Here is a 25,368-nt window from a genome sequence, read left to right as displayed (position 1 = left end):
ATAATTAAATCCTTTCAAAGCAGATGCAATACTTTTTGTGCAAATGAGTGATTGGTGGGTTATTCAGGACTTCAGAGATTTTGCACATTCATCTAAAACAGTGTTTTGACAGCAGCACAGTACAATTGTTGAAGTAACACCATAAACTATTGTTTTTTTTTTTAAGATTTATTTTTTGGCTATTTTGACTTTATTAGATAGGACAGTATTTAGGACAGGAAGCGAAGTTGGAGAGAGAGAGAGAGAGGGGGGGTAGGGTTGGGAAATGTCCTCGAGCCGGGATTTGAACTCGTGACGCCCTGACATGCTACTGCACCATATGTCGACGCGCTAACCACTAGGCTATTGCGCCGACTGTTTTTTGTTTTTATGTCAAATTTTCAAGGACCTGTGTTTGTTTTTAAGTACTTTCCAGTCCTTGAATCCGAATGTCTGAAATTAAAGTACTTTCAAGCACTTTCAAGAAGCGTGGGAACTCTGGGATTGGTGCTGGAGAGTATTTTCAGGTACTGCACCATCGTATGGCAGCAAAGTTCCTTGATTAGTATGCCAGAATGAGAGTATACTGTAGTCCAGTGATTCTCAACCATGTTCCTGGAGGACCACCTGCTCTGCACATTTCCATGTCTCCTTAACCAAACACAGCTGATTCAGATCATCGGCTTATTAGCAGAGACTGAAAGACAAAAGAAGACATCCAAAACATGCAGTGCTGGTTCCTCCAGGAACATGGTTGAGAAACACTGATCTAAAAGAATAATCTTTCATTTGCTGTCCAGCTTGGTTTATGTTTTTTGCCTTTTGTAATGTTTGTTGTGAAATATATTAATACAGCTATGATTTCAGCAAAGTTTGGTATTGAGGTTTGGCATGTTGTTTACTGTGAGATGCAGTAACTATAGCAACCATATGTTAATTAGTGACTAACTACAGTGAAACACTTGATAAAAACAAAAGTATGTGTCACTCTTAATGTAACACTACACATTTCTTTAGGTCCATGTTAAAGCTGCCTTATAGTTAAACAGGTGAGTTTCACCATTTTTAAATCCATTCAGTCGATCTCAAAATCTGGCAGGAGCACTTTTAGCTTAGCTTAGCATAGATAATTGAATTGGATTAGACCATTAGCATCTCACTAAATGACACTTTTCAGTAATTTTACATTGTAAACTAAGACTATCAGAAAAATTAAAAAGGTACCATTTTCTAGGCCAGGGGTATCCAAACTTGGTCCTGGAGGGCGAGTGTCCTGCATATTTTTCTTCCAATCCCAACTAAACACACCCAAACCAGCTAATCAAGCTCTAGGTATACTAGAAACCTCCAGGGAGGTGTGTTGAAGGAAGTTGGAGCTCAACTATGCAGGACGCCGACCCTCCAGGAGAGAGTTTAGACACCCCTGTTCTAAGCTGATATGGCTAGAGGAACTATACACTGATTCTGGCGTAATAATCAAGAAACTGTGCTGCAGTACCACGACTAAAGCAAGAGCAATGATATTACGCAGATTATAACTGGTGGTGCAGGTGTATAGATTGATGCTGGAGAGTATTTTCAGGTACTGCGCCATCGCATGGCTGCAAAGCTCCTTGATTATTACACCAGATTGAGAGTATACTGTAGTCCAGTGTTTCTCAACCACGTTCCTGGAGGACCAGTTGCTCTGCACATATTCCAGGTCTCCTTAACCAAACACACCTGATTCAGATCATCAGCTCATTAGCAGAGACTGAAGACCTGTAGTAGGTGTGACAGACAAAGGAGGCATCAAAAACATGCAGTGTTAGTGCTCTTCCAGGAACGTGGTTGAGAAACACTGATCTAAAAGAATAATCTTTTATTTTTTGTCCAGCAGTTTTGTCCAATGTTTGAAGCAAAATATATTAATACAAGTATGATTTCAGCAAAGTTTGGTATTGAGGTTTGTTATGTTGTTTACTGTAGGATACTGTGTAGCTTAGCTTAGATCATTGAATTCGATTGGACCATTAGCATCTTACTCAAAAATAACTATACTCTCATTCAAGTGTAATATCAATGACCTTTACTGACATACCATGACTGAAGGAGGAGCAATGATATTACTCATATTACAACTAGCAGCTCAACAGCGCTGAAATGTTAGCGGGAAATAGATGTTTTTAAAAGTTCAGTATGGATGGTGCTGAATTCCAGTATAGTCGCAACCCTATGTGTAAGTGTCGGAGATGGTACGTAAGGTAAAGTTTCTTGATTATTAAGCCAGAATGAGAGTACACAGTAGTCAACATTTGAAGTGGATCATCTTAGATCAAAGTTGTCCTAAAATGATTGAACAACACCCACTCTTGTCTTGGGACAATTTTGAAAAGCATTTTTGATTCACTTCGAATGTTGTCTACTGTAGTTCCTAGTCATATCAGTCCTACGATGTGAGCAAGTGTTTATTTTCCTTTGGTGTCAATATAAAATGTTACTACAGAAGAGTCAGGCTTTAAATAGGAAAACTATAGAAACTTTTGGGTCACTTTTGAATGAGATGCTAATGGTCTAATCTGATTCAATGAACTATGCTAAGCTAAGCTAACAGTGCTCCTGCCAGAGTTCAGCTGAATGGATTTAAAAGGTGGTGAAACTCACCTGCGTTACTCTTAAAAATAGCTTAATTCCAACAAAAGTGTATTATTTTCCTTTAATGAAACCCCTTACCTCAGGGATTTTTTCGTTTCTCAGGGATACCCGTAAGTCAAAAATACTTAAGGCTTTTAATGCAACCGTGCCCAGGCTACAGCTTTAACATTTACTGCTTATTGATCGGCAAGATCTTCTGATAAGAAAAACCCCAGAAGAAGGGAAAGACAGTGTCACTGAAAGTGGCTGTGAATGTGTGTAGATGTGTGTTTGTTGCAGGATCAGAGAAACTCACAGTTCCTGCATCACAGTCCAGTTCAACCTTCACACACTGCAGCTTCTGCGTGACCGTAAAACAAGTGGACACACTGGAGTTCAGTGAATCCTGTGGAGGATTCTCATAATACTCCACGCTCCAGACATCAGTGTCATAGAAATCACGGCCCTTCCTTTGGTTCGATGCTGTCGTCACTCCCAGATTCCAGTAAAAACTGTAGCTCACCTCCACAACCCAGCTGTGCTTCCCTGATCTAAATCCCTCTGAGCCCAACACACACGGAAAACTGTCAAATCTCTCAGGATTATTAGGAAACTGACGTTTGTCCTCGCTCTCTCTGACGCTGGTCAGATCATCAGACAGGATGAGATGTGGATGAGCAGTGTTTGGGTCCAGAATCACAGGAGCTGAAGAGAAACAATAGAAAACAGCGTTATATTTACCATCCTGTTCCTATCATAATCAAGAGTGAGCTGTACTATTACTATTACTGAAAGCTGTATTATTCTGCACAATTATTGCATCTTCCTCTGATAAAAGTCAACGTTATTAGTAAGAATAGCAAAGTCCACTAAAGGAGGTCGAGAATTTTCATATATGGCTCCTAAAATCTGGTATTGCTTTCCTGATAATGTCCGTGGCTCAGACACTCTCTCAGTTCAAAACAAAAAGCACTGTAAAGCTGCTTTAAACTGATTGTAAAAAGCGCTATAAAAATAAACCTGAATTTAATTAATAATTAGTTACATTATTATTTTCTTTTAGTTTAACTGCATCAGATATAAACACATAAGATCCATGTGAAATCCAAATTAAAGTTTTTTGGTGTTAGTATCAATGTGTTAGTCTAAAAGGTGCTTTTTGATGGTTTTTGACCCTTCTAAAAGCATAAAATATGTTTGCAGATATTTACAAAACAAGTCAAGGCACTATAGATGGGCATAGATTCATTTTTAAAATCTAGATTAATCTCACTATAATCTTGAAATTAGATTAAAATGGCTCATTTGAATTCTGCCGAAGGCATTCAGAATATATGTGCTACCCAATAATGACTAAATATGAGTCTTTGAGAACGGGTTTGTCAAGCCAGGTGGCGCATTAGACCAGGGGTTTATCTCCTGTTTCCAAAATGCATCACAAACTGCTTGATAAACTGATGATAATTGGTGATGAAAATAAATGATGTTCAATAAGATGTACTTGTGTTTACTGTTTATTCAGTTACACATGAATGTTGAACTGTAGGCCTACGTAAGCTCCAAACAGCCATTTTTAATGACCTTAATCTGACTAAAGTCATAACTGAACTAAACAGAAATGAAATTAAGACATGTGGAGTATTAGTGGCATTATTAGATTAGATTCAACTTTATTGTCATTACACATGTACAAGTACAAGGCAACGATATGCAGTTTCGGTCTAACCAGCAGTGCAATAGCAGCAAGTGCAGGATACAGGTATAAGTTATAAAGTGCAGTTATAGAAAAACTATGGTCATATTTACAGATGGATGTACTATCAACATTATATACAGGTTGTATTAGCTATGAACAGAGATTTACAATAAGAGAATTATGAATTACTGAAGTAAACACCACAATCAAACTATTACCGTCATGTAGGACTTTTCGCCATATTGTCCGACAAGGTCCACACACGCGGATCACACTGCAAAAGTTGTTTTCTTCCCATTTGGTGTGCGTTATTAAATTCCATAACACTCTCAGCAGTCCTCACTCCTTATTTGCGTCTAATACCCCAGTTTGTCACGGGGGCATGAGTGAAATGTTCATGAGTGAAAGTGAAACTGCTGAACTGCAGTTAAAGTCCCCCAAAATGACAGGAAACTCTTACATGAAAGCACTTCACGTAAACACCTTCATTATATTGTTGTCTATTAAGGCAAATAACTAGACTACAGATGTCCATGTAAGCGTGGTCAGTAGAGTCTTCGACGCAAGTGAAAGATCCAGAAGGGCATCCTGCTGATTTGATTCAGAAGGGCACTTTTTTGTCAGACGGCTCACCGGTTAGACTTTCATTCACAGTCATTCATTTTAAAAAGCACCCGCTCTATTTTATTTGTATATGTTTTACTGGAACGCATAAACTCTACAGGTGCCTGATAGTTAGATGTGGAGCTAACATTAATTAGATTCACTCTAGTGAACTGCATCCATGTTAGCACGTCACGTTTGATGTGGTCATTTCACAGTAGGAATACACACAGGCTCGAAGACTCGTTCTCGCCACCTAGAGTGCAATTCAGCCAGGTATACATCCACGCTAAAATATCAGAATCAGAATCAGTTTTATTGCCAAGTGTGCTTCACACACACAAGGAATTTGTTTTGGCTACAGAAGCTTCCAGTGTACATAAAGTGACAAGTGACAACACAAAATAAATATGAAAAAACAAAGATAAACATTAAACAGAGATGCAGTTAGTCAAGAAACCTGGATGTTGAGTTGTATGTACAGATTGTTATAAATATACAGGTTATAAGGTGCTGTGTACAAGTGCGAATGTAGAGAGTATTGCATTGTATATTGATATAAGGTGCTGTGTACAAGTGCGTATGAGAAAGTATTGCACATATTTATTGCACAGTAGGGGAATATTTAACTGTTCATAAGGTAGACAGCCTGAGGAAAGAAACTTTTCCTGTGTCTGGCTGTTTTTGTGCTTGGTGCTCTGAAGCGCCGACCAGACGGTAACAGTTCGAACAGGTAGTGTGCTGGGTGTGAGGAGTCCAGAGTGATTTTGCGAGCCCTTTTACTCACTCTGGAAGAGTACAGTTCTTGAAGTGTAGGAAGGGTTGTGCCAGTGATTCGTTCAGCAGCCCGGACTATTCGCTGTAGTCTACGGAGGTCGGTTTTGGCAGCTGAGCCGAACCAGACGGTGATTGAAGTGCAGAAGATGGATTGGATGACAGCTAAGTAGAACTGTACGAGCAGCTCCTGTGGCAGGTTGAACTTCCTCAGCTGAGGAAGTTCAACCTGCCACAGGAGCTGCTTGTACAGTTCTACTCAGCTGTCATCCAATCCATCCTCTGTATCAAGGTGTCATCATAGCTATATTTTTTTAAGCGCCTGATAAGAGTTTCTCGTTAACGCAGCACATTAACCCTGATAACGGCCCAGCACTAATCAGCACACTGAAACATTAGCTCTCAAAAGACCCATTTAATTGGTTTAATTAGTCTCTTAAGAGCTAAAGTGGCAGTGCTGATTATTTTATAAAAAAATTTATTGTGTTTGGCTTAATCGAGCACCTGTCTTTGAGATTTTCCTAGATGTGCCCACACATTTGCAGATGTTTAAGAAACATGCTAATTAATTTTCAAACAATTGATTTAATTTTCTAATATGATTCAACAGGATATATGGTTAACCCCAGGCTTCTCTCTTCCTTTATATATATATAGTACAGAGATCAATGTTTATAGTGGTCAAAACAAATGATAATGAATTAAGATGTGTAAATGCGTATTTTCCCAGCAAACCAATATAAAAAAAAGCCAAAACATCTATCCGAAATTTGGAGGACGCACAACAAAATCAGTAATTTTAGTCACAGAAATAAGATGTTTTTGTGAGGGATTGGTTAATAGAGCATTCTGCTTTATGGAGCTTGTTGCGATCCCGGACGAGCCCCCGCTTTTTGCGACCTTAAGGTCATAATGACATGTCTATAACCCCACACACACAGGTGGTACTAAACTGCAGTGGAAAAGCGCCAATATATATGATTGCTGCTCTCTTTGGGTGGAACACACATATTTAATAATACAGAGGCAATCAAAGATTAAATAAACACATGCAAATCGTGATCCTTTAGCGTTAAGATCATAGGGACATCTTTTAACCATTAAACACACAGCAAAGACCACAACTAATGTAATCTTCAAATGTAGTGGTGTAGACTCTTACTGTAGTGGACGATGTCCTGCATCTTCTTCCACACTCTGTACTGCAGGTTTCCCAAGTACTGAGACACATGAATCAAAGCTCCAGAAGGGATATGTGGATCTGGAAACAAAGACTGGAACCTGGAAGAACATTCAGGAGTCAGAACTGCAGTGGCTTTGGGTTCAGAAGCAGAGAGAGCAGAGACACCAGCAGATCACTCACCTTTCCATTGAGACTAGAAAATCCTGCAAAACAAATATAATTATTCATTAACAAGTCAATCGATCAATCAATCAAATCAATCAAATCACTCAATGAAAACCAGACCTTTATGAAGCAGATGTCATTGTTTTTCAGCATCACCTCTGTGCGCTTGATCGTGTGTGAAGTTTCATAGATGCGCGTGTTCACCTCATTCAGTTTCCTCTTCATCATATGCTTACTCTGCTCCTCTTCCTCCTTCAGTGCAGTGATTGTAGCAGCTTCTTCATCGCGGAGAAACTGATGAAGCTTCCCAAACTGGAGTTTAATCTGAATCTCGGTGTGCTTCGTTTGAGCCTGAAATCAAATCATATAAAATCAACACCTCAGATAATGAACATTGAAAATAAATGAAGAAACATGTCATAGAACAGATCCAGAGCAGATTATTTACGTCACTGAACTGTGTAAATATGTGTATCAATCACAAAGCTGTAGAGAATGATTGTGTTTGCTCACCGTGATGTGCTGAATGGTTTTCTCAAACTCTTCTTTACTGTTGTTGTATTGTTTAAGTCTCCCCTTTAAGGACTTCATTGCTGTATCGATATCCTGGAATTGAACAAAATAAAAGTGCATAAAACATCAGCTTCTACTGGTCGTTTTAATGGAAGCAGTTTGTATTTTCTTCATTACATTTTAGCACGGTTGTTTATGTGTATACCATAATAAAATAAATCAGAAATCAAAGCAATAAATTAAAAGAGAAGCTAAAATCTCATATTGTAAACCATACCCATTAACCCTCCCGTTTTTCTCGGGATTATCCCGGAGTTTACAGTTCTATCCCACTATCATCCCGTAAAGGTATTTTCCCATATTTTTAGTCTTTCTATGAAGGGTGGTAATAAACATTAAAGAGCTGAGCCTGGCTTTACGCAACCCATAGCGCCGAACCACCAGGGGCCACCTCTTGCTCTTAAATAAGAGTCTGTTCTATGCTTTTATTTTATTTAGGCATGAAAACACTTTAAAATAATTATATAAACGGCAGGATTCCCTTTCCTTTTCATTACAGGTGCCGTCCCCCCTACTATGCTATCCACAAAGCAGTCATATAGCGGTGCGTGACTGTCAGCTGACGTGCTCCATAGTGATAAATGCTTGTTGCTGGATCAGATATGGTTGTGGCCAGAAGTTATCGATAATTATTTCTTAGATTTCTCATTTATTGTATTTTATTAACGTCTACCCCCACCCCAACCCTAAACCTAACCATCACATTAATGTAAAAACAGTAGTTGTACTGAGTATTATTTATGTTATCTTTTAAATTACCCAACAAATTGTATTTTTCAACGCCTACCCCCAACCCAACCCTAAACCCAACCATCACAGAAGTGTAAAAATACTGATTATTGTTATACAGTGTCATTAAAAAAATGCTGCTATACTGATGTGCATATCGCACTTTCGGCCGCCTGCATATCTGATCTAGACTTTACACTGATAAATAGACGCTGTTTCCCAAACGGATTCTGTACACACGATTTGAAGCGGAATGAAAGTCTGGGTTTTGGGTGCGTGTTTGAATAATAATAATAACAACAACAACATCTAAAGATGTCGACCTTGGTGTTTTTTTTTTTAACACAACTAATTTTGTCCTAAATGAGCATAAAGAGCTTGGAGAGCAATCGAATGCCTTCTTTAGAAAAATCTAAATAAATGAGAGATTCATTCGTTGCTCTTTAAGCAGAATGTGTTATACAGTGAAGAAACGGCTAATGAGATTTGATAACTTGATTCTACTTTATAATTGCATATTAGTATAATAGTATATTATAATAGTATATTATAATAGTATATTAGTATCCTATTATAATAGTGTTTTAGTACTATAATAGTATAGTGTTAATTTTAATAAGCTGAACTGTTTGTTAATTAATTTGCTGCTAATGTTTACTATTTATTTTTTTCTTTTGTAAATAATAATAATAAAACATTTTACTGACCATTTAACAGTTTATTTATCATAAAACAGCTTCAAATGAACACATTTAGTAATTTGGGGATTTTTTTTGAGAGGAGGCATCCTTTATTATGGTGAGCATATCCCTTATTTTCACATCCCAATGTTGACAGGTCTGTTGTAAATGCTGATGGTTTTTATTTAAACTACAAAAGTCTCCAGAACCAAATTGTGTGAAAATTAAATTAGTTTGTATAATTAGTTTAGTTACTAATATCCCAAATCTATAAGATTGCACTCATAAACCAGAGGTAATCAAACATGGGTTGTTGCTAGATCGGATGTGGTTGTGGCTGGAAGTTAACAAGAATTATTTAAATTATTTATTAAATTTCCCATTTATTGTATTTTATTAATGTTTACCCCCACCCCAACCCTAAACCCAACCGTCACAATAATGTAAAAACAGTAGTTGTACTGCGTATTATTTACGTTATCTATTTAATTACCCAGTAAATTGTATTTTTTTCACATCTACCCCCAACCCAACCATCACAGTACACAGTACAGGTAATATTAATTATTGTTATACAGTGTCATAAATGCTGCTATACTGATGTGCATATCGCACTTCTGGTCGGCCACGTATCCGATCTAGACTTTACAGTGATAAATAGATGCTGTTTCCCAAACGGATTCTGTACACGTGATTTGAAGCAGAGTGAAAGTCTGGGTTTTGGGTGAGTGTTTGAACAGACATATACACATAATTAATAATAATAATAATAATAATAATAATAATAATAATAATAACAACATCTAAAGATGTCGATCTTGGTGTTTTTTTAACAACTAATTTTGTCCTAAATGAGCATACAAAGTTATGAAAGCAATCGAATGCTTTCATTATGATGTTACTATAATGCATTTTTAAAGTGACAGCTCTGTTACTTAATGTAATGAAACTAAAAATCTAAATAAATGAGATTCATTCGCTGCTCTTCAATATACAGTGAAGAAAAGATTAAGAGATTTGATAACTTCATTCTATTTCTATTTTAATAGCTATTAATTTTAATAAGCTGAACTGTTTGCTAATTTATTTGCTGCTAATGTTTACTATTTATTTTTTCTATTGTAAATAATAATAATAATAAAACAGTTTAACTGTTTTTTGTTGTTGTTGTTGTTTTACAATGAAACAGCTTCAGAGGAACATATTTAGTAATTTGGGGATTTTTTTGAGGTGGTATTCCTTATTATATCCATTATTTTCAAATCCCAATGTTGACAGGTCTGTTGTAAATGCTGATGGTTTTTATTTAAACTACAAAAGTGTCCAGAACCAAAATGTGTAAAAATGTATTTAGTATATATAATTAGTTTAGTTATTAACTACCCAAATCTATAAGATTGCACTCATAAGGCGCAGCTAATTAAACATGTCCAAACTAACACTTAAACAGAACTTTACCAAAATTACAGAGCCCTAATCGGCAATGCCAAAAATAACAGAAAGCAAAGAAATAATGAGCAAGAGAAAGGCTACAAAACTAATTCAAAGGCTCTTGCACTCAAAAATCGACAGTAAATTGATCATTGCCATCCAAATGTGGAAAACTCAGCATAGTAGCAAACCTTTAAACAGAAAAAGCAGTACATGGATTTGATGAAGTTGATGTTTATAACTACTTAGTGTTATAAACATCAACTGAGTGTTTTTGTGACGTGTCATCGGTCGGCCATATTGGAGACATAACCTAACGAAATTTAAATATTATGTTTACGACTCTTTATAGCATTTATTGAATCATCTGTGAACAGAAATATGCTTTAATAAGGTATCGTAACCCACACTTCAGTATTTTATTTTATTTGTTTATTTAATTTGTGATTAACACATTTTTTTATTCCTAACATGATTCTATTCAGTGTAATTTGTAATTGTTTGCAATTTAATTGTAAATTCTATTGTCATTAACAAATGTTACTACTTGTATTACAACTTGCATTATAGAGTGTTTTCATGACGCGCCATCAGTCGGCCATATTGAAGAGCAAAACACAACCCATTTTGGAATATTTAGCTAATTATTGGTGAAATTGATCAATAATTGTCATATTTTGGCAATTTTACTTTATTTAGTGTGACGTCACTACAGACTGCCAAAATTATTACAAACTAGGCAGAAAAAAAGTCCTTATCTGTATGATTTAGCAGCTTCCACACATTCACCCCATGGTTTAGACGACAAAAAACAAGGAAAAAGATGTAATCAGTAGTAGATTCAAGTGCTCTTGGACACAACTAAATAAAACATACCTCAAAATGTGGAAAAACTTTGTACAGTAACAAACTTTATAGGAAAAAAATGTGTATGGATGTGACGAAATCAATGTTTACATTTATCATCTGTGAATAGACATGCTTAAATAAGGTAACCCAGCCCACTTGAGTAATTCTATTGTTTCCCTACTGAAAAAAACAGCCTAAGCCAGCCTAGGCTGGTTGGCTGGTTTTAGCTGGTCAACCATGCTGGTTTTAGAGGGGTTTTGGCCACTTCCAGCCTGGTCTTAGCTGGTCAGGCTGGGGGACGACCAGCTAAAACCAGCTTGACCAGCCTAGCCAGGCTGGGAGCCCAGCTTAAACCAGCTATGTCCAGCTTAAACCAGGCTGGTCAACCAGCCTGGAAGTGGCCAAAACCCCTCTAAAACCAGGCTGGTCAACCAGCTAAAACCAGCCAACCAGCTTAGGCTGGTTTAAGCTGGTTTTTCCAGTAGGGATATATATTGTGTTTAATTGTGATTAACATTACTTTAAATCCCTTATAACATGTTCTTATTTAATGTAATCTGACAATAGACTCCATTGTTAAGAGAAAATGCTACTGCTTGTATATAAAGGATACTTAAAGAGTGTTTTCACGACGCGCCGTCAGTCGGCCATATTGGAGCAAAATTTCTGAATTTTTTTTTTTTTTTTACAAAATTTTAACATTTTGCTGATTTTTAGTGCCAAAAATAACCCATTATTGTCATATTTTTGTATGTTTCAGTTTAATTTGTGCAACATTACTACAGACTGGCAAAATAAAAGCAGAAAAGAGCCTAAATTCAGTTTATCGATATTACACATTTCCTTCACACGTACGATTTAGCAGCTTCCACGTGTTTACGAAGTGGTTTAGACAACATAAATACGAAGAACAATGTATTTAGTAGTAGATTACAGCGCCTCACAACGTTTGTTTACATCTGAGTATCAAGAAACATTGGTCTTCTTACCTTATAGGCTTGAACCAGTTCACCGATGGGTCTGAATGTGTGCTGGTCGTGTTGGTGTGAGGTTATACACACTAAACACACAGGCTGTTTGTCCTCCAGACAGAAGAGCTTGAGCTTTTTATTATGTAAACTGCAGATCTCCTCTGATTTCTCTTTTCTTTCCTTTAAAAACGACTCGCACACGTTTTTCAGCACTAGATTACACAGCGGCTTGTAAACTGATATTCTCCTGCAGACAGCACACTGCTCAGTGCCCTTAGTCCTCCAGAAGTGCTGAAGACACTCTCTACAGAAACTGTGACTGCAGGATAATATAACAGGATCCTTGAAGATTTCACGACACACAGGACAAGATAAATCCTCTTCAGAGAGCGAAGACATCTTCGCTGTTTCAGTGTCCATCCTTTTAACGTGAATAACTTTCTAAAATGATTTTTAAAAGAGGTCAAATCACAAACACCTACTGTCTGTTCAGGAACAAACCGGTACAAATACTTCTTGGGTTTGGTCTTCCTCGGTCAGTGATTTTTCAGCTGTTGTAGAGTTTCCCAAAAGCAGTTAGAGGTGAAAAAAACGCCAGTCTCTCCTCCTCCGTCTTTTGTTTTACAGACTTAAAAACGAAATACCCCCACACATCTCCACATCCGGTCACACCTGGAACTCAGATGAGTTTTGGGTTCAGTGTTGCCAGATGTAGCTGACTGATTCCATCCCCAAAACTATCACAAACCCGCCGAAATGCAAAACGTTACAGGGGGCGGGCGTTTTCCCATACCCGCCTATGTAATTTTACACCCAATCTGGCAACACTGTTTGGGTCAGTTTTGGTTGAGCGTACCTCCAAGTGGGACTTAGGGTGCGGGTGGATATATATATATATATATATATATATATATATATATATATATATATATATATATATATATATATATATATATATATATATATATATATACAAGTGGAAAAGTTAACATATATGACGGAATAATTACTTTTATTTGCATTTTAATAAAATAAAGCAGTCTCGTCCCAAACCTTTAAAAAAATAGTCCATGTTGTCTTTATATTTTTCGTTTATTCCTGACTTTATGCTTTCAAAATATGTAATTATGCAATTGAAGTAATATTGTGCTATTTTGCTACGTAGTAGAAGTGAACTAGTTTTGTTTTGTGTTAAAGCCACAATGGCCCTGCATGTTCATGACCGCACTTCTTAGGATGTGTGCTTTACTGGGATCTTATAGGCACATGTTGTGCCTGGATTCAAACCTAACTTATTCAAACCATATATTTTGCCCAGTAAGGTCATATACACTCCACTTTGTGTGGAATTGCTACTGGCCCATGGTGGGCTTCTGTTTTGTGTGGTCCAGCCCACAGGTTGGTCTGACAGCATTGTATATACTTGGTGCACTACAGTACCCTCAAGTACATGAAGGTGAGCTTTAGCAAACTGCATAATACATTCAAAACTATTGTAAAATAGGCTAAGAGAGACAATAGAAAAGCATATCTTAATTAAGATATAAATTTGGATCCCATTAAAATACTGTAGAAATTATCCTGAAGGATTTTTTGCATCTTGTCCTAAAAAACAATCCTTTCAGAAAAATCCTATTGAAATCCTATCGGAATGGTTCCAAAATATGATAAAAAATTCTAATTGGATTCCTATAAAGAAATCTAAAAGGAATCCTTTAGGATTAAAAAAAACAATCCTATAGGAAACTCCTAATGGAATCCTATAGGAATTGTTCCAAAATATGATAGAAATTCTGATTGGAATCTTACAAAGGAATCCTGTTGGAATCCTTAAGGATTTTTTGACAAGATCGACTTGGTTTTTAATAATTTACAGGGGCGGATAAGCAAGATAAGCTAAAATCATTCATAATTGCTACCCAATAAATACCAAAACTAGCTAAATTTAATAAAAATATTTCCCCTAAATGCTCATTTTGTACTCATATGGCCCGTTTCCACTGAGTGGTATGGTGCAGTATGGTTCGGTTTGGTACACTTTTATGGCCGTTTCCACTGTCAAAAAGCGTACCGAACCGTACCGTACCACTTTTTCGGCACCCTTTCGAAAGGGTACCAAACACGAGAAAGGCTACCAAAAGGCGGAGCCACACGCGCAGCTGAACTCTATTGATTTACAGAGATACGTCATTCGCTTACGCAACAAGCCAGAATGAAAACAACAAACTCGCCATGTTTGAAATACACAGCCGATAGATTAAAGCGGAATTATAAATACATATAATAACGAGCCATGGTCGATCCGGGCTCAAACAAACCTTGTCGTCGTCTTGATGAACAGCCACAAATCCAAGAAGAAGAGCAGATTTACCCTGTGCCCCGTAGTTTTTTACGAGTCAGTCTGAGGCGCGAGCTGTTTCGCTTTCTTGCTAGCGCTCGTCGTGCGTCTAACATTATATCTGAAATAACAAACTTCTAGAGCTGATGATAATAACCTGCGCTTGATTATTGACGTGCTTTTGAAACCCGATCCTGTCAGACACTGACAAACGCGAGAGTGAAGCGCGAAGAAACAAAGGAGAAGCCGGAAAAAAGGAGCACATTATTTCAGCAAACATGAACAAAATGCCTTGTTTAACTAACTTATTATCTTCACCTTTTGGACTAATATGAACCGGGAATGACAGAATTACTGTCTAACAGAGGCTACATGTGCTGCTGAAGATTACAGACACAGATGAGAGGTTTTCACTGACTGTAGGCTATATTTTGGGTTGTTTTGAACCTAAATACGGACGAAATGTCTGCTATATGTAGTTCTTCTGTAGTTGGGAACACATCGGAGACTGTAAGGGGCTGTATGTGTTTATATATGTCAACTCATGATATAATCAACTCATGTTCATAGTAAAGTTAGTAATGAACATTTCTACACCAGTATTTATGTGTATGAAGCATCTGTGTTGTGAGAAGAGCTTTTCATATGATATGTAAGTGACCCATACAGCTTAATTGTAGACATTTCCTCGAGGGAGAATGACGTCGACTGAAACTTTCTGTCGTACACCCTTGTTAGTGGAAACGCAAGCCTGATAAAGATGACCCGTACCAAACCGTACCGTACCGTACCAGTCAGTGGAAACGAGCCAATTACGATGAAACACTAGATCAGTTATTTTGGGAGTGTGCGTACTGTAAAGTGTTTTGGGTTGACTTTTCCAATGTCATAAAAAAAGGTCTAATTTCCAAACTTTTGTATCTCCCAAAAATTGTATTCTTTGGTTACTCTCTGAATGTAGATCCTTCTCACTGTAAATTTCTTATTAATTTATTGATTTTTTGGCTAAATTTTACATCCATATATGTACATTTTCAAAAAAACACTCTTTACTTTTTTATTTTCAGAAAGGACTTTGATTTATATGTGAATTCTTTAAAAGACTCTAATAATTATATTGCATGTAAAACTCTTTCTTGGTTTAAATCATTTAAACTGAAAATTTTATTTATGTAACCCCTTTTGTCTCCTTGATCATATTGTATCTTTGTAATGTTCTTTTTTGCATAATAAATAAAAAAATAATAATAATAAAATAAGCAAGATAAGCGACCGCTTAGGGCCTCAGGAAATCTGACGGCCCCCAAATAAATACTTAGAAGTATAAATAATACCTATAAATTATATTACATCTATTTCTATCATATTTTGTATGATGATTGTGTAAAAATATAGATAAAACTTTAATGTTTATTACATGTGCGCAAATGTATCCCCCACCCTCAATCATGGGGAAGTCCTGCAGTCAAATTAGGTAAAGATTTAGTTTTAAAACAGAATAGTTTATATATTATTTTTTGTTGTGAATTCATTTTAAGAAAACAAATTATTTAAAAACTATTATAAGATGCTTTACATGTTGTTATTATTTTGCATTAAGACAAAATGTTAGAAAGAAGAGTGATTGAGTGATATAAGAAGAAGAAAAAACAGTACAAAAGGTGCATTATTAGAACTTTTGGGCCCCATGGTTGGAGTTCATGGGCCCCCCAATCACTAAATCCACCCCTGTTCATGTATAGACCATTTTAAAGGATGCAAACAATAACAATGGTCCCAACATATTTCCTGTTTTACATTTTTAATTTCTACAGCTTCTGAGAACCCAAAAAGAGCCACATATTGATAAATAACAGTACGATAGCTGTTTTAACTTTAAATTATGATTGAATTGCCTCTTGTTACAGTTATGATATAGTTTGATAACAAGCAGGAAATGTTCATGGGCCAACGACATGACCACATTGAAATATCTGTATTATTTTTTATTGCTTGAACAATATCAGAAATAGATTCAAGTTACACAAAAAGGCTGAGACAACAATCAATTTACATTCACATCTTTACATCCTGGTCAGGTCAGTACTTTTCTGTTTCCGATTTTTTGTTTTGTACAAAGAAATAGTATTTTGTTGTATTTATATTATTTTGAATGCCCGAAACAGTGTACAATAGCCTATATACTGTAAATATATATATACATATAACCAGTGGTGGAAAGTAAAAGTACCATTAAGTGCCTAAAAATGTAGTGCAAGTAGAGTAAAAGTATCTGTTGTAAATAGACCTTTCAAAAGTACTCAAGAGTAGTAAGTAGTGAGTATTACGCTGTATAAAGCTGATGCATTTACACGTAATTTGTGCATGTGTGTGTAAACGTAACATTCTGTAGTGCATTTAGTTATTGCCAAGCAGGCACACAGTGTCATAAGACGTTAATATTAGGTTAGATTTAGGTCCTGAAGTCGGGTGATCAAAATTTTATGTCTTTCCAGCGTCTAAAGACAACGTTATTTTGATGTCCAATAATGACGTTGATATTTGGTTGATTTTAGGTTGTGTTGGAAAGTGATCAAAATCCAACGTCGAGCCAACATCTTAAACCAACGTCATATTGACGTCAAATACTGACATTTATTCATCAGGTATGGCAACCAAAATCTAACGTCTGATAGACGTCATAGTGGTAACGTCCACACAACGTCAAGCTGTAACATCATTAGATGTTGATATATGGTTGATTTTAGGTTGTGTTGGAGAGTGATCAAAATCCAACGTCAAGCCAATGTCATATTGACGTCAAATACTGACATTTATTCATCAGGTATGGCAACTAAAATCTAAAGTCTGATAGACGTCATAGTGGTAACGTCCACACAACGTCAAGCTGTAACATCATTAGATGTTGATATATGGTTGATCTTAGGTTGGCCGTTAGACATTAATGTTGGCCTGACGTTAAGTTCTGACATCAACATGATTTTCATTTCCAAACAAAATGTAACGTCCCCATGACATTAGGGTACAACGTCATCTGACGTCATGTTGACATCTTGTGCCTGCTGGGTGTTTAAGGCCATTTGGGTCATCATACAGTAAACATCCGTCATCTTCTCATCAGTGACATGCATCTAAACAGTCTCTGGGTCAATGCGTGTAAAGATTTTGGACATCTTCTTGGACACTTTTAATGTATCCAAACATTTTGCTGCAATTATAAATCACTCATGTCTTGAGGTAGTTCATAATGATGAGATTTACCTTCTATGTGGGATTTGATTGGACAGGAATTACAGGAGTGATTTGTCTAATCCCACAGACAAGAAATAATACAGTAGTGACTGCAGGTTGAAGGACAGTAGTGGAGTAAAAGTACCGATACTGCACTAAAAAAATGTACTCAAAGGAAATTAAAAGTACACATTTTTAAAACTACTCAGTAAATTACAATTTCTGAGAAAAGCTACTCAGTTAGAGTAATTTGAGTGTTTGTAATTTGTTACTTTACTGCATACAACATCAAATAGCCGTCCGTAACATTGAAAACTCATACAAATAATGAAAGGAAGAAAGAGAAACAAGAAAAAAAAAAACACACACACACACACACACACACACACACACACACACACACACACACACACACACACACACACACACACACACACACACACACACACACAAGACACATATATAGAGATATACACACAAAGACTACTCACACTTAATTGCATCCAAAACAAAAGTGTGCTTTGACATAGCCCTAATATATGTGTGTGTACTGTGTACATTTGTTATAAATATATACTTTACATGCATATATTTGAGAACATGTTTACACACACACACACATATATATATATATATATATATATATATACACAGTTAAAAATCCTGGTTGCGTCAAATTTTTAAGATGGACCAATTTAACCTTATGAGTCCATTGAACATATTATGCTTATAAAACAGCTTACTTAACTTATAAAATTAAGTTAGAACATGATTAACTTAGTTTAATATGTTACAATGAAATAAAAACATTTGCTGTCAGGATTAATTGATCATATCATTTTTATAGTCTAATTATGTGATATATATATATATATATATATATATATATATATATATATATATATATATATATATATATATATATATATATATATATATATATATATATATATATATATATATATATATATGCAAAAAAGGTTTATTTTGTATTGATTTTATATGCTGCCCGTTCAAACTACTTATTTAAAATGAGCCGAATCAACCCAATTCTGGACGTTTTTGAGGGAAAATGAAAATAAATTATTTGATGTTCAATCTACTTAAAAGAGTTATGTTAACTTAATGGATTTGTGTTGGGACAACATGGATGAATTGTGTGGAGTCCTGCATTTCGTACAGTGTAACAAAATGACTTGTTTTTGCACTTGTTTTTAGCTGACCTGCCCATTTCGAGCAGTTTCAAACCCTTCTAATCTGCACCCTGGTTTCGGGGGAGTAGTGAGTGAGCAGTCGTGTGTCTCTCTCTGGGTGTGTGAGATTGTGACTGTGTTCTCTTTGATGTTGTTGTCGTTGTTGTAAATAAGTTGTTTGATCTAAAAGTTGAGGTTATCCAGCTCCACAGGCCTCTGTCTATCTGCTGTCCTGCTGTGTAGTGATATGGAAGAGTCCATCTTCTGTGCAGGGGGAAAGAAAAGGCATGTTTGAGCATGTTCTAATCAGTAACAAGAGGGTGTGAATTACAGGGGGGGTTGGGCAGGTTTGAATGGCAAGCCATTTTGAGTTTTATTCATTCTCAGGATATGCATTCATTACATCGACAATTCAATTCTTGACTGAAAAAAAATCAACATTCTTGATATCGACAATCAATTTATTAATATCAAAAATCAGCATTTTTGATATCGACAATCAAATTATTAATATCAAAAATCAGCATTCTTGATATCGACAATGAAACGCTTGATATCGACATTCAAAATTCTTGATATAAAAAATCTGCATTCTTGATATCGACAATCAGCATTCTTGATGACGACAATCAAATTCTTGATATCAAAAATCAGCAGTCTTGACATCGAAAATCAAATTCTTGATTTCAAAAATTAAATTCTTGATATCAAAAATCAGCATTCTTGATATCGACAATCAAATGCTTGATATCAAAAATCTGCATTCTTGATATCGACAATCAAATGCTTGATATCAAAAATCAGCATTCTTGATATCGACAATCAAATGCTTGATATCAAAAATCAGCATTCTTGATATCGACAATCAATTTATGATATAAAAAAATCAGCATTCTTGATATCGACAATCAGCATTCTTGATATCAAAAGTCAGCAATCTTGATGTCGACAATCAAATGCTTGATATCAAAAATCAGCAATTTTGATATCAACAATAAAATTATTGATATAAAAAAATCAGCATTCTTGATAACGACAATCAAATTCTTGATTTCAAAAATCAAATGCTTGATATAAAAAAACTGCATTCTTGAAATCGACACTTCAATTCTTGATATCAAAAATCAGCATTCTTGATATCGACAATCAAATTCTTGATATCAACATTCAGCAATCTTGATATTGACAATCAAATGCTTCATTTAAAAAATCAGCATTCTTGATACCGACAATCAAATTCTTGATTTCAAAAATCAAATGCTTGATATCAAAATCAGCATTCTTGATATCGACAATTGAATTCTTGATATCAAAAATCAGCATTCTTGATATCGACAATTAAATTCTTGATTTCAAAAATCAGCATTCTTGATATCGACAATCAAATGCTTGATATCAAAAATCAGCATTCTTGATATCGACAATCAAATGCTTGATATCAAAAATCAGCATTCTTGATTTCGACAATCAATTTATGATATAAAAAAATCTGCATTCTTGATATCGACAATCAGCATTCTTGATATCAAAAATCAGCAATCTTGATGTCGACAATCAAATGCTTGATATCAAAAATCAGCATTCTTGATATCAACAATAAAATTATTGATATAAAAAATCAGCATTCTTGATATCGACAATCAAATTCTTGATTTCAAAAATCAAATGCTTGATATAAAAAACTGCATTCTTGATATCGACAATCAAATGCTTGATTTCAAAAATCTGCATTCTTGATATCAACAATCAAATTCTTGATATCAACATTCAGCAATCTTGATATCGACAATCAAATTCTTGATATCAAAAATCAGCAATCTTGATATCGACAATCAATTACTTGATATCAAAAATCAGCATTCTTGATATCGAAAATTAGCATTCTTGATTTCAAAAATGAAATGCTTGATATCAAAAATCAGCAATTTTGATATCGACAAATAAATTCTTGATATCACAAATGAAATTCCTGATATCAACAGTGGAATTTTCGATATCAACAATTGTATTTTCTTAAATGTCTCTATAAGCTCCATTCAAATTTAATTGTTGATATCAAGAATTGATTTCTTTTGCCTGAAGAATTGGTTGATCGATCATCAATTTCATATAAAAAAATGTAACTCTTGACATCAGGAATTACATCTAATGTAATTTGACACAACATTCGTCATTTCTCATACCTGAAAATGCATTTCTGATATAAAAATAAAGTATGATAACTAAAATAGCTTTCTTCATTAGCAACAATTGCATTCTTGATATCATAAATGGACATTTTTATTCAATATTTGAAATCAAGAATATATAGAATAACATTTGCACTACATGATAACTGATATCCAAAATTACGGCTTTTACTAGTAAGAATTGTATTTGTATATATGTCAAATTAAATACTGATATGTAAAATTGAATTTTTAACTAGCAAGAAATCACTTCTTGATATCAGCAATTAAATCCAATTGGCAGCCTGCTGTGACATTTAACTATAGTGAAGATACAATTACAGATATCAAGAATGAGCATTTTAAAATGCTGAATGGTTGATATCAACAATTTACATTGTTACTAGTGTGGAGATGAGCAATTCCATGCACATGTAAACCCCCAAAAATAGAGTTTTCAGCAAATTGGTGAAACCCTTCTAGGTTTTTTGTGTAGGCTTGTATTTAACAGCACTGTAAAAATAATCCAAAATGTCTCTGTCAGTGTTTTCCAACAATTATATTTGATTTATTAAAGGCACGCAAGTGCCAATTTCACATCTGTCACATCCACAATGAAGCTTTTTCTTCATTAGTGCAAAATTGCTAAATCAGTGGTTCTCAACTGGTTTGGTCATGGGACCCACATTTTTACATAGTCATCAAGCCTCGACCCAAATTTTTAGGAACTCTAATATAATTTTAGGAATTATAATTAATTTGTATTTATTTGTTAACATACACATTAACATGTCCATTATTGGACAACGCAGAATTTCCAGCACATTATAAAAGATCTGAAATGTTGTTTTGCTGATTTCTAAAAGGGCCTCAGTCATCAGTCCGTCATCACATTGCTTCAGTATTCTTCTATTATTATTCCCTCCAGAACTGTCTTGAGCATCTGTCTGCGTTCCCAAAGAGCGTCTCACGCCTCTAAAGGCACTGCATTGTGTTCAGAACAGTACAGGAGGTTAATCAGGAAGTGTTGATAGAGTGTAAATGGGCCATTTTAGGCCTTGTGGACAAAGGAGACACACTATTATCGTTCACAACTGGTGTTTGAATGCATATCTTGTGTCATGTTTTCAACCAGTGATGATGGAGGGTTTGTTTTTTTTTCTTTTACTCTTTAAATATGCATGTGTTTTTGCTTTTTTAAAATGTAACAAATATTTTAAACACTGAAAGTAATTATATAAAAAATATGCAATACAATGGGCAAAGGATCACATGATAAGACCAATTATGCATGCAATTCATCCAGAGTTTTCAAGGTTTAAATCGCATATTGCTTTCATTAATAATAGGAATAGTAATAATAATAACTGAAACATTATTAAAATTAAACATTCACAGAGCTGTGTCTTGGGAAAAACACCATGAAAAAAAAACGCTGTAGTATAAATTTACTACACATAAACTATATTCAACCCAGGCTCATTCTGAAAACCTAGTCCCGTGGACGTTTCTGGAAACCGCGAAATACGTCCCAGCCTCCCAGGAGGTACGTATTTTTGCAGTTTTTGTTTTCGCGAATCCACGAGAGGCCGCTGCGTGCACATTTTCATATCTCAAATTTCTCTAGCTAGTGGCGTTCATGCCTGCTGTTCCCACGTAAACCCACCAGAGGCCGCTGTCGAGTGACTGTCTGTCCGAATGACTGACTGGCCGGCCGACCAATCAACTGACCCACCCTCCTCCCTCCATAAACCCAACCAATTTTATCAATTGACCCGCCCACCCACTTACTTTCCTAAAACCCAACCAACGATTTACAAAAGCCGTCAAGAAAAAGAAAAGCCCTCGTCTGGTTTTTACCACATTCTCACCCTGTTATTCACTTGTTTGTTTTATTTTTTGGATTCTGTTTTTGTCTTACCTGATTTCTGGGCCTGCTCTTCACCGGACTCGAACCCCGTCGTCATCGTGGTCAACTCCTCTCTGCGTCTCAAGTCCGCCGACGTACACGACAAGCTTACTGGACAAACTCTTTTTTTTTTTTTCTTCACTTCCGCCATTAGTGAAGTTTTTTTTCCCTCTCCGCTGTCGCCACTGGCTTGCATGGTTCGGGATCTGTAGAGCTGCGCATCGTTGGATTTGCTCTTCAGTATTTGGACTCTCAGTAGTGATTATTAAACCACACTGAACTGAGCTAAACTGAACTGAACTTAAACACTACAAACTGAACTACACTGTTCCTATTTACTGTGACCTTTTATGTGAAGCTGCTTTGACACAATCTACATTGTAAAAGCGCTATACAAATAAAGGGGAATTGAATTGAATTGAACTCTGGAAAGCCCTCCACACGGGATAAGCGGTCAGCCGGTAAGCGTGAAAAGAAATGGCGTCACACCTTAACACTTAAAAAAGATTAAATGCAGCCATAGGTACCCCTGTCTACATAATTCGCGCTCTCCAGAAATGAGAACGAGCCTGGGTTGACTATATTTGTAGTAAAATAGTGTTTTGAAGCACTTTTAAGCTAGATTAAATGCTCTAACAGGATCAAATCTTGAATTATCTCTGAATTAAAAATCTCTGAATTATTTGAAAAGAATTTTCCATTAATTTATTGGTTACAAAATAACTTTGAGGCAATAACCCAGCTTATTCACAGTCTAAATCACTGACAAATGTAGACTTTTTAAAAGAATAATTCACAATATTAAATAACAAGCCATCAGTAATTACAAATATGACAACTATAGTAATAATAATAATAACCAAAAGTGGTAATAATAAAACGAAAGAAAATTTCAATAAAGGTTGTACACAATCCTATGAAAATAGAGAACTGTATATGATTGAAGGCTGCACGTTGGCGCAGAGGGTAGCACGTTTGCCTCACAGCAAGAAGGTCGCTGGTTTGAGCCTCGGCTGGGTCAGTTAGCATTTCTGTGTGGAGTTTGCATGTTCTCCTTGTGTTCGCATGGGCTTCCTCCGGGTGCTCTGGTTTCCCCCACAGTCCAAAGACATGCGGTACAGGTGAATTGGGTAGGCTAAATTGTCCATTAAGTGTGAATGAGTGTGTTTGGATGTTTCCCAGTGATGGCTTGCATCTGGAAGGGCATCCGCTGCGTAAAACATATGCTGGATAAGTTGGCGGTTCATTCTGCTGTGGCAACCTCAGAATAATAATGGGATTAAGCTTAAAAAACAGGGGAATTCAAAAATCTATACTCACACAAGGAAATGGAGTGTGTTGTGCTAGTGTCTGTGGATCCTGTACGCACTAGTTTGGTAGAACCAGGATCAGGGACCGATTCGAAAGGCTCTTACTCACGGAGACAACATCCAGGTGACCCAGGATTTTTTTTTTTATCAACAACTAGTGCAGATTAGTAAAGTTGCGCTTTAAAAAAAACATCGATCACCTTTTTTTAGGACACTCCGTTATTCTGGCAAGTGGCTTCTCTGGAAAACTCACTCCACCTTCACTTACGCTCAGACCATCTCCTTACTCCATCCAACCCACAGAACACCTCCTCACTTCTCCCCTGGGTCCCTCTATTGATCCATTTTTATATTTTTTTTTATAATTGAGGTATTTCCCTATATGCACTCAGAAGGCGGGCGGTCTATCTGTGGTTGTTAAACCTCACATCGCCACAAATGAATGATTGAAGGGATATTGAAAACAAATCCATATTTCCAATTGCAAAATAAACATAAGAGTCCTTTAAAAAGGTCAATCAGTCCATATGGTTTTAGCATTTCTTCAATGTTTTAAAATAATGACAATGCTTAAATTGCACAAGACGAGGTATTCATTTCAGCCATTGACATTTATTAAAGTGAGATTTCCCAAAACTAATGAACATCTTAAGAATAAAACCATTTTTCTTCTCTAAAGGTTCATCATAAAATTATTGTCCTGCAATAAAATGTAAACTCCAGACACTTCCTTAAAGAAAACATCAAAAACACACCAAGACCATACGAAAGGTGAAGGTTGTATTACCTTATCAGTGGTCAAATCTAGAGGGGATACAGCTGTGGATCATCAATATAGTATGCTTTTTGTGACACTGTCCAACAATAAATAATATTTTTACATTACTGTGAGGGTTGGGGACAGGTTAGACATTAATGAAATACTATGTGATGGACAATTTAGTTAATAATATAAATAATTCTCGTTACAGTT

General features: G+C 35.8%; 1 protein-coding gene across 1 annotated transcript; it reads right to left on the bottom strand.

The window, feature by feature from the left end:
• Positions 1-1,995: 1,995 nt before the first annotated feature.
• trim35-7 (tripartite motif containing 35-7) lies at positions 1,996-12,666 on the bottom strand. The gene is made up of 6 exons (XM_056452946.1): positions 12,265-12,666; positions 7,527-7,619; positions 7,134-7,364; positions 7,029-7,051; positions 6,828-6,946; positions 1,996-3,297 (listed from the first exon to the last, which is right to left on the bottom strand). Exons 1-6 carry the CDS (start codon positions 12,664-12,666, stop codon positions 2,783-2,785), a joined length of 1,383 nt encoding a protein of 460 aa, XP_056308921.1. The 3' UTR covers positions 1,996-2,782.
• Positions 12,667-25,368: the final 12,702 nt, after the last annotated feature.

Source organism: Danio aesculapii, chromosome 3 (assembly GCF_903798145.1).
Source record: "Danio aesculapii chromosome 3, fDanAes4.1, whole genome shotgun sequence".
Taxonomy (NCBI): domain Eukaryota; kingdom Metazoa; phylum Chordata; class Actinopteri; order Cypriniformes; family Danionidae; genus Danio; species Danio aesculapii.
This window is presented reverse-complemented; position numbering and strand designations above follow the sequence as displayed.

What these genes read in the sequence shown, in the direction of transcription:
- trim35-7 (XM_056452946.1), bottom strand. Translation starts at nt 12,666, where the DNA reads ATGGACACTGAAACAGCGAAGATGTCTTCGCTCTCTGAAGAGGATTTA. An exon ending in AAACCATTCAGCACATCACG is followed by an intron (nt 7,365 to 7,526) that starts GTGAGCAAACAC and finishes ATTTGATTTCAG; the next exon opens with GCTCAAACGAAGCACACCGA. An exon ending in TTTCTAGTCTCAATGGAAAG is followed by an intron (nt 6,947 to 7,028) that starts GTGAGTGATCTG and finishes ATGTTCTTCCAG; the next exon opens with GTTCCAGTCTTTGTTTCCAG.